Source organism: Halichoerus grypus, chromosome 7 (assembly GCF_964656455.1).
Source record: "Halichoerus grypus chromosome 7, mHalGry1.hap1.1, whole genome shotgun sequence".
Taxonomy (NCBI): Eukaryota; Metazoa; Chordata; class Mammalia; order Carnivora; family Phocidae; genus Halichoerus; species Halichoerus grypus.
Window position 1 is genome coordinate 40,014,969 of NC_135718.1, and position 15,376 is coordinate 40,030,344.

Genomic DNA, 15,376 nt, shown 5'->3' on the forward strand with positions numbered 1-15,376 from the left:
ACTGAATGTTCAGTGTGTGTCCCACACACTGTTAGGCTCAGAGGGAGACAAAGTACACCTTGACAATGCTCATGGTCTAACAGGAAAGAGAATATCAACTGTCCCAGCATGGCATGGAGACGGGGGATACAAGCACTCAGGACACAGAGGGGGCTGTCTGGCCCAGACAGGGGTGAGAGAGGGAGCGGGGCTGACCTCACAGAAATGGTCCCAAAGAATGTGACCCCAAGGCTGGGGTTAGGAGTAAAGAGGACAAAACCAGGGGAGGAGCATTCCAAGACACAAAGTCTTGAATTAGCTGGACGTGTTTGGAGATCATAAGTAGTTCTGCACAATTAGAATCAAAAGTCAGGTGTGAGTGTGTGTGTGTGTGTGTGTGTGTGTGTGTGTGTTGTGTGTGTGTGTGTGTACACATAAGGGCGGGGGAGGGGGCAATCCAGGGAGGTGCAGGGCCAGCTTGGGAGTGGCCTTGTGCACAAAGTATGCCAACTAGAGTCACAGAAGGTGTTAAGTAGGGACATACACAGCTCTGCATCTTAGAAAGTCAGTTATGGCTATTCACCTACGGGAAGTTACCACCTAGAAAGGTTAACACACTTCTTCACTTTCTATAAAAGGCCTCATCTCAAAATACCTGGGAAGAGCTTGATGCTGCTCTCTGCTGTCCAGAGCAAAAATAACTCCCTTTGCCCTGTTTCCTTGCTAGCAAACCCAAGCTAATATTTTACATTGAGTTTGTATAAAAAATAATTTTAGTTTTTCATGTAATTAAAGAGAATAGCAACAGCAAAAATAACTGCCACTTGAGTTCTGACTCGACTGGACTCTGGAAGCCCATTTTGCCAAGTGAAGCCTCAGCTCTAAGAGTACCTTAGGTGGCAGGGTACAAAGGATCATCCCCAACAGCACAGTGGCTGACTCGGGCCCACAATTAAGATGCATTAAATATACCACTTCTCACGTCAAATGGAGCTATTTGCAGAGAAATGTGTTCGTGGTTCTGGGAATCATTAATCAATGACGCAAAGGTAGTGCAGAGTAATTACCATCCCAGGTATTGCTGGGGCCGATCACAGCTCCCACGCAGCACAAAGGCATGAGTTAAGCTGCTGCCATTCTGGAGCCCCAGGCCTTCCTGCTTCCCCCTGGGGCCTCTGGCAGGGACAGGCCACCCAGAAGCCTGGAAAGAGGTTACAACCTGGAGAGTCTCCTAGACTGTTCTAGCAAAGCCCTTCTGAGGCGGCAGGGGAGGAGAAACTGGGGGGCTCGCCGTGGGGTGTTCAGCTTACACGATGGCTAGTCGGCGGCAGGTTTTCTGCGCATGGATGCACATCCACCACACAGCCCTGTTGAAGCCACTGAGAAGTTTAGAAAAAGCACAGACCCAAAGGGTCTAATGGAGACGTCTGAATTAGCGGAGTCCCCAGCTCACAACCAATGCTGGCTACAAAATGTGTCCATACAGGCAGAAAGTGCCAGCCTGAGAAAGACAGAGGATACTACCCCCTCACCTTCCAAATATACACACACACCTGCCATGGGCAAACTTTCTCTACTGTTGCTGGAACATGTTCAGGGGTCAAGGGTCAGTGGAACAATACCTCTTTCCTCACCATCCAGTTCCTATCCTTGACAACAAGGAACGTCCACGGGGATGAAGGCCACAGTGGACCAGGGGCGAGGGCATGAGCAGGCGGGGCGGGCTGGCACATGCTCGGCACGCTGTGTCCTGGAGATGCCATGTGTGGTGAGGGACCTGGAGGCCTGCCCGCCTGGGCCGCTGCTAACCAGGAAGTTTACAAAAGAAGCACAACAGGGCCTGCAGCCAGCATCTCTGAGCCCCAATATGGGAGCAGGGCAGTGGGGAGTTTAGTGTAACTTGCTCAACACAGTGAGCTGGGAGACAGTGGAAAACCACATGGCTTTCGAGTGACACAGATCTGAGATCAGATCCCAGCAAATTCAGTTAGCAGGCCCGCTAGGCCCGACAGTCACCACCAGGGAAAGGGAAGTGACACAGCCACCCTCCCAGGCGTGAGACTAGATGAAGTGCTGTAGGAAAGCCCACGAGCAACAGCTCCAGACATCCAGCTAGTGACATTTTTGACAATACCAGCGATAAACAAAGAGCAAAGGGAGGTTCTGAGTCCAGTCTGAGCACGTGCCCTGTGCCCAGCTGCCCTCCTGGGCACGAATTGCCGGCATCGGCCTCCCTGGTGCTGGTGGTGGTGGATTTGCTGTGGAAGCCAGCCCCTGCTCAGTCATGCCCCACCTGCTCCCAGAGGGGCTCCCCCACTAGCCAGGTCTCCAGGAACCCGAGAGCAGGCCCAGGTTGTCGGAGCAGTCCATCTGCCCCTCCCTGAGCTCTGCACACCTGGCTGGCTCCCTCTTGACACAGCTGTGCTCTCCAGATCGGCAGACCCTTCCCGAGCACAAATGCTTCATGTCAGGAAAGGGAAGGACAAGGATAAATGCAGCCTGTCCCTGCCTGTAACGAAACCACAGGAAGACTCAGCAATAATGACAGCCATGTGTTGAGGTGGTGCTGGTGGCGGAGTGGGCAGAGTGCTTGGGCATGCACCGGACACCAGGACAGACTCACGCAGAAGGCGGCCTGGGCTACAGGCAGTGGGGAGTGGGTGGGCGTGGTCTGTGAGCACCTGGCTGGTGGAGGTGGGGGAGAGGAGGGGGCACGTCAGGGTGGGTCCATGCCCTCCACAGCCAGCCAGGGCCTGCTCCACGGAGAGCTCCTAGTCTAGACCTGACTCTGCTCTGCTGCCCCAGGATGTTCTTGGGTTCCTGTGGCCTGCTTCCTCGTGCTTCTTCCTGCCTCTCATGCTTCAAATTTAGGGACTCCCTCTGTTTCACCATATACCAATCCAGGCTCCAAGCCTGCAACTTCCCTCTTTCTCACAAAATGTTGCATTTTGTGGTGGGTGCAGGAACTCCCACGGGGCCCCATCCCAGCAGGCCAGGTCTTTCATGGGCTCCTCTCTGATTCTCTGCCTCATTCTCCACCATGGCAGCAGGATAACAGCCCCACTCAGGCTCCTTGAGTCTCGCATCATGCCCAGACACCCACCCCTGCAGCACCTCACCTCACAGGAGCACCCCAGGAGTCAGGCCCGGCTGGGGCCAGACGGCCCCACACCCCACCGACCCCCACCATCAGGAGCCTGCCCTTATGCGGCCCTGGCTGCTCTCCTCCCACACCTCCTTCTCCAGGGAGCAAGTGCATCCAGTGGTTTGGTTCTACTGATCCTGGAGAAACTCAGGCTGAATTGGGAAATAACCTCTCCCGTAATTTACCATGAAACCAGAGGCAACAAGAACAACCCAGTGAAGTGAATCAAAACAACCTGTGCAAAGAACAAATGTCCAGATAATGGCAAGGAATCACCTTGACCTTACAACTGCTCAGTCTCTGGTTCCAGGGAGCTGACACTCGTTTGGGCCCCTACCCCCAGGCTGTCCCCTCCAGGCAAGCAAGGGGATATACCAAGTGCTAAGTGGAAACAGGACTACTCTCGCTCTCAGCCCCTGCTGGGTTTGGCATGCTCCTGTCTGCGCAGCCTGGAGATCCCTGCTACCACAACAAGCCACGTGTGGTGCTTCTGACAGCTTCCTGCTGTGTGACATGGAGACCAAGAAAGACTGAAGTTTAAGTACAAGACAGGGAAGGATGGGAGAACAGTCTCTTCTTGGTCCTGCCCTGCCTCTTGGGGGCTGGCAAAGTCAGTCACCTGTGGGCCTCAGGCTCTTGCCCCCCACCACCTCCAACACGACCCCTGAGGGAAATGCCACTGAGTAGGACAACCAGCAAAAATAAAACTCTCAGAGACCAGGACAGTTACCAAGGTCATCTACCTGCTACATATACTGGGGCTAAGACTAGCTCTTGGCTGTAAACTCCAGGTGTTGCCCTCAGCCCAGCCCAGTTAGGGCTGGGACCACCAGGCTGGCCTTGGGAAGTACATGGGAGCCATGCCACCCACAGAAGCTCCCCTTGGAAGGTGAGGACATGGATTAGGTAGGATATGGACCCGGAGTGATACTAAATGGCAGGCAGTATTCCAAAGCGTCCCCCAAGAACCTCATCCCTGATGTTCCCATCAGACACTAATCTAGGTGCTGCTTGAAAGAACCTGCAGAAGAAATTAAGGTACAGATCAGCAGACTTTAAAATAGAGAGATTGTCTTGGATGACCTGGTGGATCTAATGTACTCCCATGAGCCCTTAGCAGCAGAAGAGGGCAGAAGAGTTGGCTGGTGGGAGAAATGTGATGACAGGGAGGCAGAAGGGGGCCGGCAAGGTCTGAAGGGGGAAAGGACTTGACCTGCAGTGGCCAGCTTTGAGGATGGAGGAGGGGGCCACAAGGCAAGGGATGTGGGTGGCCTCTAGAAGCTGAGATTGGTCCCTGTCGGACAGGCAGCAAAGGAACAGGGACCTTAGTCCTATGGAAGCATTGGACCGAATTCTGCCAACACCTGGATGAGCTTGAAAATGGATTCATTTCCAGAACCTCTTGAAAGAAATGCAGCTTTGCCAACACCTTGCTTTCATCCCTGTGTGACTCTAAGCAGAGGACCAGCAGAGCCTGTTGTGCTGGGGCTTTTGAGATAATAAACGTGTGCTGTTTTAAGTCACTAAGTTTCTGGTAGTTTGTTACGGCAGCAACAGAAAATCAATATACCCAACAAAAGCAAAGCATTGCCATTGATCTGTTCTTATCAAAATGATGAAAATAACCAAAATGGACACATACAATCCAATATTTCCTTACCCTATCAAGAAAGTAGGAGGGGATAGCTGAATGTGACATCTGCTTAATATGCATCCTCCCTATCATGGTTTCCCACCTTAACACTATAGACATTTTGGACTGAATACTTATTTTCTGGTGGAGGGCAGGACTGTCCTGAGCTTTGTAGGATGGTTAGCAGCATCCCTGGTCTCTGCCTACCAGAGGTCAATAGCATCCCTCCCCGCCAACTCATGAGCCTGAAAATGTCTCCAGACATTGGCAAATGTCGCCTGGGGGTAAAGCTGCCCCCTGTTGAGAATCACTGCTTTATATAATCTTTTAAGGGCATAAGGCAAAGAAAAGTTTTTATAGAAAGAAAACAATTTCCTAGCTGTTTTTCAATTGATTACACATTTACTAAATAAGCATTTCTAAAATGAACAGACTATTATATTGATACATCCAAACCATTATTAGCTGTTAGTCCTCAGCAGCCGGGTATTATGAATACCACACAGTATGTAAATGTATATGTATATGTATAGATGTTTTGATTTCCATTTTTAAATATTTTACAAAGTAGACATACTTTGCTTCTATAATCAAAATAAAATGAACATAAATTTAACGGATCTTCATTCATCAGTGTTTACTGAATGTCTACTCCAGGCATGCCTGAGGTTAGGTACCCAATGGTCCCTCTGCTAAGGAGCACCAGTGCAGGGAGAGAGGCAGACAGGTGAAGTGGGGAAGGTTAGTCTGTATGCCTGAAGCAAGGGCAGGGGGTGATGGAGGGGGCAATGGAGACTGCAGGTACCCCAGGTCCCAGAGTGGGAAGCGGTTGAGATCGGCTTCAGAGAGTCAGCAGCCAGGGCGGTGCAGGTAGATTCACCAGCATGAGCGAAGTCATGGTAGCGAGGTGTGATAGGGACTGCAAATGTGCTCTATGCCTGGAAGCTTTGGGTTAAGCAGGTGTAAGAAGGATGACGCTGTTACAAGACTGTGTTGGTTAAACTGTGACTCCAGTCTGAGAGCAGCTAAGAAACCTGATAAAAGTGCTGCTAACCATCTGGCAATGCACTTCAATCTGGCCCCCTTCTATCCAACCCCTGCAAGGAGCAAATCCCAGCTTCACACCCCCGGGAGTCTCTGCAAGGAACCCGGCCCTGGAAAGGATATGCTTCATTTCTGCACCTGCTGATGCCCCTCACAGGTTCACTGAGCTTGGCACCTGCTCCTGGAAATCCAGGCTGCTTACTCAGTGGCCCTTAGGTTGGATCCACTCTCATCCACCAGACCAGCCCTCAGCTCTCACACATTTCTCTCTGTGTAGTCCCTGCATGGCCTCTGGGCCATGCCCTGCCCGCTCCTCTGTTCTGCCAGTGCATCTCCTTCACTTACATCGTGAGCGGAAGAGTTGGTGGGTGAGACTCAGAGGCCCTTAAACCACCCAACCTTTAGCAAGGGGAGAGAGTTGGTCTTTAGTGGGCTACCTCACATGTGCCCAGCTCTGAGCAAGTCTCTTTGCTTCTATTATCCCATTTTACCCCTACAAGAATTTTGTGAAATGGTCGCTCAACACTCCCTATTAAAGATAAGAAAAGTTGAGGCTCACAAAGGTTAGGTAACATGAAATTTAGTATGTTGCCAAGTTGGGATTTGAGCTCAGGTATGTTTTACTCTAAGAAATAAGCTTCATCTTTCATCCCTTTCTTAGATTTGGGTAAGAGAAATCCTCTGCTGGGTCCATACTTTAGGGATTCCTCCAGCTCCTTTCCAGTCATAGCAGGGGGCCATGCGGTGGGGCCTTCAACCCCGTTCCAGGCATCCTAACCTGCAGACTTCCCTGCTAACTGTCCAGCCTGCCCCCTGGCCCGTGCACTCATCTTCTCCAGGTCTACCCTGCTGAGGGCTGGCAAGGCCACAAGTATGCTCACCCCTAGGCCTGAGTGGGGGCCCAGGGGAGGCTGGTATCAGGGTGAGAGTCCAGGCACAGCCTGGACGTATAGGCTGAGTGTCCAAACACATCCACACTCAATGCAGGATGGATCCCTCAAGGAGGTCAGACTGCAGGCAGGGGCCCAAGGTGCCAAACGACAAGATCAAGAATTTTAAATCTGAAACTGGTCTTCCAGGTATTATAAAGGTCAGTGTTGGAAGGTAGACCATATTTCATGACAGTGTATTAGCTTGATTTAGATCTCTTTTTTAAAAGACTTTATTTATTTGACAGAGAGGGAACACAAGCAGGGGGAGCAGCAGGCAGAGGGAGAAGCAGACTCCCCGCTGAGCAGGGAGCCGATGCGGGACTCGATCCCAGGACCCCAGGGTCATGATCTGAGCTGAAAACAGACGCTTAACCAACTGAGCCACCCAGATGCCCCTTGATTTATATCTTTTAAACATCTCGATGCAGGGTTTGTCAGCTTCCATTTGTGCCCTTGCTCTGGGCCCACCAATTTAGAAGCATGCCTGCTCTTTTTGCTCTTTTTTTTTTTTTTTATAGTGAAGAGAAACATCACCTCCCATGTGAATGAAGAAAGCTTGATCTCATGTCTGATGATCTTTAAAGAAGAATCGTGATGTGCTGTATTACCTTTTCATGATCAAGGAGCTCTTGTAAAATAACTTGTCTTTCCCGACACAGTTCCAAGAAATCTTCAGAGTGCAGACTTTCATGTAAGGCAGGGAAGAAGGTCAGCTGGGTGCAGTCCACTGCCACCTCCTCTCTCCCGCTCTCGGCTTCCTTTGGTGTCAGCTCATCTGCAGCAGTATAAAGGGACACACATTTTTGGCACGAGCCACCTGACCTCACGAGGGATGTGCACAGCATGGGCCTGAATCACCCAGAGAAACTGCAAGGTTTCAGGGCAGAGGTGAGTGGTGTGGATCTCAGCGTGTCCCTCACTGTGTCTGAAAGTGGGCATCACCTCTCTGACTCTGTGGTGCGGTCAACACACTTAGGTTGATTCACTCTGGAAGGTGTGCCCAGGTCCGGCTGCTCTGCAGGTCCAGTGTGACCATGGGGCACTACTTCAAAATTCACCCTTATTAATCAGTAGAGAAATTCCTTCTAGGGTCATTTAGAATCTGTTTCTTTCTGAACTTCACTTTATTCATTCTTTTAAAAGAGTGGGGTTTTTTTTTCTATTTTTTTCTAATTATGGATGCACTATGATCTTAGTGTAAAAAAAAAAAACAAAACTTGGAAAACCCATGAAATTGTGAGAATAAATTTAAAATATTTGAGAAGTAAAACAAGTATCACTCATGCACCCAGATATAGTACTAATAACAACAGCTCTGACGTAGTAAGTAAGCTCTTTCTCTGTGCTGGATGCTTTTGATGACATTTTTTTCATCTACTCCTATCAGGTTATGGATTCTATTTCAACCTCCCTTCACAATCAGGGAAGAGTGAAAGAGGCTAATTACTTTGCTCAAAGTCATATGGTCACAAAGAACTAGAGGCCGAATCTGAACTAAGTCTGTTTCTCCTCCCTGTTCACAATTTGAACAAGTTCTTTACTTCTAATATCTTTTCCAAATGTATATGTATATGTGTGTGCATGTGCGTGTGTGCACACACACGCATGTGATTTTTTGACATGATGGGAATTATGCCGCATCTACAGTTTTTTTTCTAGAATTTTTAAAAAGATTTTATTTATTTGACAGAGAGAGAGAGAGAGAGAGAGCACAAGCAGGGGGAGCTGCAGAGGGAGAGGGAGAAGCAGACTCCCTGCCGAGCAGGGAGCCCAATGTGGGACTCGATCCCAGGACCCTGGGATCATGACCTGAGCCGAAGGCAGACGCTTCACTGACTGAGCCACCCAGGCACCCCATCTTTTCTAGAACTTTTTAAGACTATATTAGGAACACTTTCTCATTCCATTTAAAGCTCTTTGAACTCACCTAAAATGGTTGTATAACATTCTATTCTGTGGCTCTTTCATAATCACCTAATCCATCTCCAATTTTTTGGAGGCACAGACAGTTTCTATTTCTACCGTGAATGCATTGTGCTGCGATCATGCGTGTGCACACCTAGACTTATTTCCCAAGCATGCACTCCCGGGCACAGACATTTGGGTGCCTGCTGAGCGCAGACCTACATGATTTCTGGATCCTACTCCCCCGCCCTGTCCTAGATGTCCACTCTCCTAAAGGAGGCAGGTGCATGGCACATGACTGCAAAGTTGAGGGGCTACTGGCCATTTTCTTTGTGCTAAGATGCTCACCTCTTTGAGCTCCTCCTCACCTTGGAGTCTCCCAACTGGATGAATGGAAGTGTGTGCTGCTTACAGCAACAGCCACCACAGGCTTTTCCCCATGCGGGGAGAACACCGTATATAAACAGACACCCAGGAAAGCACAGGGGAGAACCATAAGCCCTTTCTTCTTCTTCCCTGGCTGAGCTCCCTACTGGGGCAGGGGTCTGTATATCAGGACGAGGAGATTCAGCAGCCCGTGCCCACAGGACACCAGCACATGCTTTCCACCACCACAATCTCTGCAGATGCCCCCTCTGTTCTTGGAGCTGTGGGGCTTGGGGTAAAGAGAAGAGAAACAAATGCGCATTACATTATCCCAAGTCCTATGCCACAGGGACCCCCAAATCAACCTGGGATCAGGGCCCAGCACCCTCACATCTGGGCGCTATTACTGCAGACTGGCAAGACAGCACGCTCGATGCAAAATCCAGTACTCAGGCACTAAATGAGACAAGTTAGATCAGCGCTCAGAAGTTGTCATTTGGTTAAGGATACCACACTAGCTACACCTCAGGAGACAATGAAACTCACAGACAGGGAGTGTTTGAAGAAAAAAGGCACAGTGTGGTAGAAACACAAAATCTGGAATAGAGTGCATATGTCTGTGTGTGTCTGTAGGTTGTATTTGTGTGTGTGTGCATGTATGTTTGGATGTGTTCATGCCAAATGACCTCTGAAAATAAACCCTGGATTTCCAGCAAGCCAACTCAACCAAATTCCTCCATGAGAATTATACAAATAAAGAGTAAGTGTAAGCATCAAAAATGATTCAAAGTATTTTTTTTAGCCTGGGAAATAATAATGATTATTGTAGCTGTCATTTTTATAATCAGAATTCAGTGTAAAAAGTACTAAATATTTCTTTTACCCATTTTTACTTTAAAGCATTTTCTTCCCATGTATTTTGGGTCACATACTGAGCGTGTATTTGTATTACTTGAGGACACTTTTAAGATCTCTCTGATATAGCAAATTGACAAGATAAAATTCTTACTGTTACACCCTTAACATAAAATTCTTCACCTAACAGAGAGCCAAGGTCTGGAATAGGTTCCCCCTCATTCTGGAGGGCACAGTAAGGAAAAGAGTCAGCATTACCTACTTTAGACTGGCAGCATTTTCTTCTTCAAAATATTAATTTCATATTAAGTAAAACCAAGAAGTGGTTTAATTACGAATGAAAAATAGGTAAACTGATAAATGGAATACCTTGCTTTTCAACATCTGTTTCTGAAACATTGCCATTTCTGTCTTGGTTTTCCTGAAATAAAACCAGAGAAAAGAGAAATGAAATCCTGAAGACTACTGCTGTGCCCCCCACCCCATCACACAGACCCATAAACACACACACATGCATGTGACCCCCTGGAATTACTCATATACTGGAGTCTTAGATGCAAGTAGGGAGGGATGCTAAATCCTAAAGGACCACAATAAAATGCAAGTATTCATGGTCCCGAGTCAAAGGGGAAAAAACCCACAATCTTCCATTAAGTAGGACTTACAGTAATTACCAAAGATGATGCCAAAATGGGATTCAATAGCATCCCGGATGTCTGTGGTATGGGCCACCCTGGAGAGGGGACCAGGCACAGGATCTGGGGCTGGGCAGCCTGAGAGACTGGAGACCAGGTTTTCTAGCCAGCTTTTGACTTTGTCACTAGCAGAGAGGGCAGGATACTTACTTTTCCTTCCTCCACTTCCTAAGGAATGTATTGAGGGAAAAATACTACATAAAACCAGAGGTTTATTGATAGTACATTAAAAATTCAAGTGTCTACTGAATAAATGAAATATAATTTTTTTCATTAAGTTTTATAAAGGATTTAAAGTGGATAAAAGATCCTGAGGTTACAGACTAGAGAATAAATCTGAATGTAGAAGGAAATGTCTTGCATTCCAGTGTTTGGAAGGCTGCCTTTTAGAATATCTTGAACAGAATTGTTCAACGAGGACATGAAAAAACTATTAACAGATTTTTCCATATCCACTCCTAATCCAACTGGTTCCCCATTCTTTAAAAGGCAACACTGTCAGTTTGACGACACAGAGTTCAAACTTCATCACAGCAAACTCCCAGGGACTACCTAGATTCCGTTGGTTGGGAATCCAATATGGCCTCAATGCTGTTAGGATTACATGGGTCACAGGCTCAAGCTTGCAGAAATTGCTGAGTTCAAGATATTTCCATTGTAAAACTTGTTACAAGATTGATTGTACAATAATGCCCATAGCAGCGCTGGTTATGACTGCTCCATGGTAAATAATTTGTACAAACAGACAATGGCCATCACTTGGCTCTTTGCAAACACTGATGTCCAGATTATCCCACTGGACTTTTCTGGATGTCGGTGTGGTACTGGGTTAGTGGTGTCAATATGAACCACTCCACTAGTCATTCACTCACTCATTTACTTATTCAATCAGGCTGTAGTTAGAGCATCCTTTCTATGTACCAGGGAGAAAGAGTGTTTCTTTTCTTCTGTTAAATGGCATCAAAAATTAATTACAGCACTCCTACATTTAACTGTGCACATGATCTCTCCTGCCTGCCCATGCCAAAGCATTCCCAAAGCACTCCTGATGAAAGGAACATGAGAAGGAAAAGCAAAGGAGACACTTCCCTACACATTTCCTGCCTGGAAGCATCATTGTTTTGCTGCATCAAACTCTTACCTTGAGCCTTTCTGGACTCAGGGTCTCCAGCGGAGACAAGCGTCTGATGCGTTTCCTCATGCGAGCTGGTCCTTCTCTCCAGTCCAGTTCCCACCTGGAGCAAAGTGTGGCTTCTGCTGTTCGGCCCCACAAGCCCAGCTCCCCAAAAAGCTGCTCCTGAATCCTGGCCCAGGCGTTGGCTGCCTTGATTATGTCACATCTCTGTCTCTGGGAAGCAGAAGTACAGGGTCACTCCTATACACATTTTCTCATGGCCTTGGCCCCAAACCTCTGGGGGGTGAACAGACCAAGCCCTCTTAATTGTTCGAGAAAAATAACCCCCTCTAGGTGGCCCTGAGCACCCTGAGGGTGTGTAATGTACCCTGGAGCGAGGAACAGGCCAGGAGAAGAGATCAGTTTTTTAGCTTTGAGACCATTTAATCCAGGTTGGAGGAGGAGAAAACCATATGCCTTTTGGCCTTCAGAGCAATGTGACTGCTGGGTGCTGTGCAGAGCACAACTGGTCCCAAAGGTCCTGAGACTATTCATCAGAGTAGACTGGACAGCTATTTTATAAACAGAACACAGAATCTCACCACAGTCCCTACTCTTCAAAATGGACAGGGAATTTTACCACAGACCCTATCCTTCAAAAATGATGCTGAGGATACTCCTGTCAGTGTCTGGACTGGAGGTGTGGGGGATTAGCACATCTGCCAACAATTGGTAGATTTGAACAAGTCATCCCTGTCTCTGGACCTCAGCTTTTCCAACTGACAAATGAGAGGTTTGGTCTAGATATTGTCTAAGGGTCTTTTAAATCCTAATATCATAGGACTCTAGAATGTTGAAGAATTCTAGAATGTTCATAGAAGCTAAAACCTTTGATATTACTGAAAATAATCCCTTACCTATGAAATCTCCATAGTCTGCATATGTGACACTACATTGTCACACCTTCTGCTACAGTATAACTCAAACCTTCTATAAAATACACCCCTAAACTGCTTTTGTATGCCACACTGAAGTTTTGGACCTCACCCGACAAGAGAACTTTGACACCTGTCAGTTTCAACAGTGGAATCAGCTTTGTCTGCAGGGTGAACTTTTCTAATTATTCAAATACTTAATGGTATTTGCCCTATATTTTGATTTTAAGTTTTCAGAAAACTGAAAGGTGAAAGCATTAATGACAAGAAGCACGGATCTCATAAACTTAACATAAAGAGAAAAAAAATCATTATCATATATTAGGGCTGAGCCCCTCACCTGCTATATCTCATTTCCTCTACCCAGTGGCACCATGAGTGACACTTGAAACTTCTAAGAATTTCTACTATCCTCATAAAGAAATCAAGTCTAGGAGAGGAGAAATGATTTCTCCAAAGATCACCATGTGATAGAGCTGAGATTCAAACCCAGTCCATCTGAATCCAAAACCTCTGTTTAAGCCTGCCTGCTAGTTCCTTTCCTGAGGGCCTGACGTCATTCTATTAACTCATGATTTCTGATGCTACTACTTCAAAGACTGGCATGGCAGACTTAGAGCTAGGCCCTATAAATCTGGGCCATTTGGGACAGGTAAATCATTCTTGGAACTAGAAAATTCCCATGAAAAATATAACAGACAGGGTATCTGGATGGCTCAGTCAGTTAAGTGTCTGCCTTCAGCTCAGGTCATGATCTCAGGGTCCTGGGATCGAGTCCTGCGTCAGGCTCCCTGCTCAGTGGAGAGTCTGCTTCTCCCTCTCCCTCTGCTCCTCCCACTGATTGTGCTCTCTTTCTTTCTCTCTCTCAAATAAATAAATAAAATCTTAAAATATATATATAACAGACAACACAGTGCTTAGTCCATGGTCTTTGGCGTCAGATGAATCTGGGTTGTCATGATGTTTCTGCTATTCCCTAGTAGTCTAGGAAGCTGAAGCCTCCTCATCAAATGCAGTTAATAATATTACAATAATAATAAAACCATGGGTTTATGTAGGGCTTAAATGAGACAATATTTTCAAGAGTTTTATATGGTGACTTGCCTCATAAACAGTATTATTACTGTGAATAAAGCAAATCCTATTTCAAAGCAAGATTACTTTGTTTCTCCACAGTTCTTAAATTCATATCCAAAATAGTTACAGCATTTTACATAATACTCTGATTGGTTAATAAGGAACTCCAGAAAAATAATGTCTGTCCAAAGCCTTTTATAGGGATTAGGTTATATGAAATGAATACTCATTTGGGGAAAATACTTCAGCTCCCTGGAGATTGCTGCTGGGTTTGGAATAACCTATAGAGTTTCATAGAGGATGAACAATGCCAAACAATGTTCACCCTGGCCTTAAAATTAGTTTTTTAAGAGTATCGTCTTCACCCCAAAAGATCTACCTATACAGCCTGGGGGTTCACGGCTGCCTGAGTCTTCATCACAGGGCAAATAAGTTGTCTGGAATACCTGTGGCCAGAGAGATATGTGTCAGTGCTGAGACCCCTCAGAGATGAGTGATTGTCAGGGTCTCATACATAGTCCATGACAGAAATCTACAAGTAGTCCCAGGACAGAGGACATGAGATGTCCAAACAGCAAAAGCCCTGAGTTCCCACACCTGAAAGGTGCTCTATGATGCCCATGGTTCTGCACCAGGTAAGGTCCTCTTTCAGTTTAAAGCTTAAGCCAAATGCCACACCAGAGACTCAGAGGCAGGGTTTCTGGTATGTTAGAGGTAGCTATGATTTGGGGCTGAATGGAAACTTTTGGGTAGCATCGATGAGCTTTTCCTCTGGGCAACCAGCCCTTCCCTTCTTTTGGTCCCCCATGCTTTGGAGGGGCTGAGCCCAGCCCTGGCTTCAGTTTTGAAGGGCATCTAAGTCTGGCTAATCCAAGGGGTGGAGGGTGATTATAGGATGGGCTAGTGTGCATCATTCCCCGGGACTCGGAATGGTGCTCTCTGCAGCCCATCTGGAGCAGACAGTGCAGAGAGGTGGAGGTATGGGTACACGGTCTGACCACCTGCCCCGAGCCAGGGTGCCTTTATGTGCATCGGCATGCCCCCTAAGGCAGAGACAGCCCACAAGCATGTAGTGCAGCAAGAAGACACGGCCTTTGTACCAGTTAGAGAGTGGTTCCCAGGCTTTACATGAACCCTGCCTACTTCTAGGATGCACAGACTGAGGAGCAGAGTGTGAGTTCACCTCAGCTCACATGCTCCTCATCCATGTTCATTGGTGCCTTGATGTTGTAGGAATCTCATACATAGGTGTGCGTGTGTGTTGATGTGAATGTGGGGGGTGTGTGGGAGTGTGTGAAATAGAGGAAGAGCGAGAGAGAGGAAACTGACTGCTTAGAACAGAGCTTGAGTACCTGGATCCAGCTCTTCTTGAAGACTGCTTCCCCTAGATTTTTTAGTACGACATAATAGTTCATTTACTGCCTAAGCCAGTTTGAGCTGAGTTTCTGATATTTGCATTTGAAAGAGCAATGACATAGCTGCTATGAACATTGTTGTGCAGGTGCCCCTTCAGATCCCTACATTTGTATCTTTGGGGTAAATACCCAGGAGTGCAATTGCTGGGTCATAGGATAGCTCTATTTTTAACTTCTTGAGGAACCTCCACACTGTTTTCCAGAGTGGCTGCACCAGCTTGCATTCCCATCAACAGTGTAGGAGGGTTCCCCTTTCTCTGCATCCTCACCAACATTTGTTG

General features: G+C 47.2%; 1 protein-coding gene across 9 annotated transcripts in view; it reads right to left on the reverse strand.

The window, feature by feature from the left end:
- The window catches only part of WDFY4 (WDFY family member 4), a 286,087-nt gene that overhangs the window by 92,695 nt on the left and 178,016 nt on the right, over positions 1 to 15,376 (reverse strand). For 8 of the 9 annotated variants that reach the window (XM_036103143.2, XM_036103144.2, XM_036103140.2 and 5 more), the window contains 3 exons: positions 11,696 to 11,902; positions 10,229 to 10,280; positions 7,342 to 7,508 (listed from right to left, as the gene is read on the reverse strand). In XM_036103143.2, coding sequence (XP_035959036.2) covers positions 7,342 to 7,508; positions 10,229 to 10,280; positions 11,696 to 11,902 — 426 coding nt within the window. Of the gene's footprint in view, positions 1 to 7,341; positions 7,509 to 10,228; positions 10,281 to 11,695; positions 11,903 to 15,376 lie in introns of those variants that run through there. The other variant, XM_078077462.1, reaches the window with a different exon arrangement.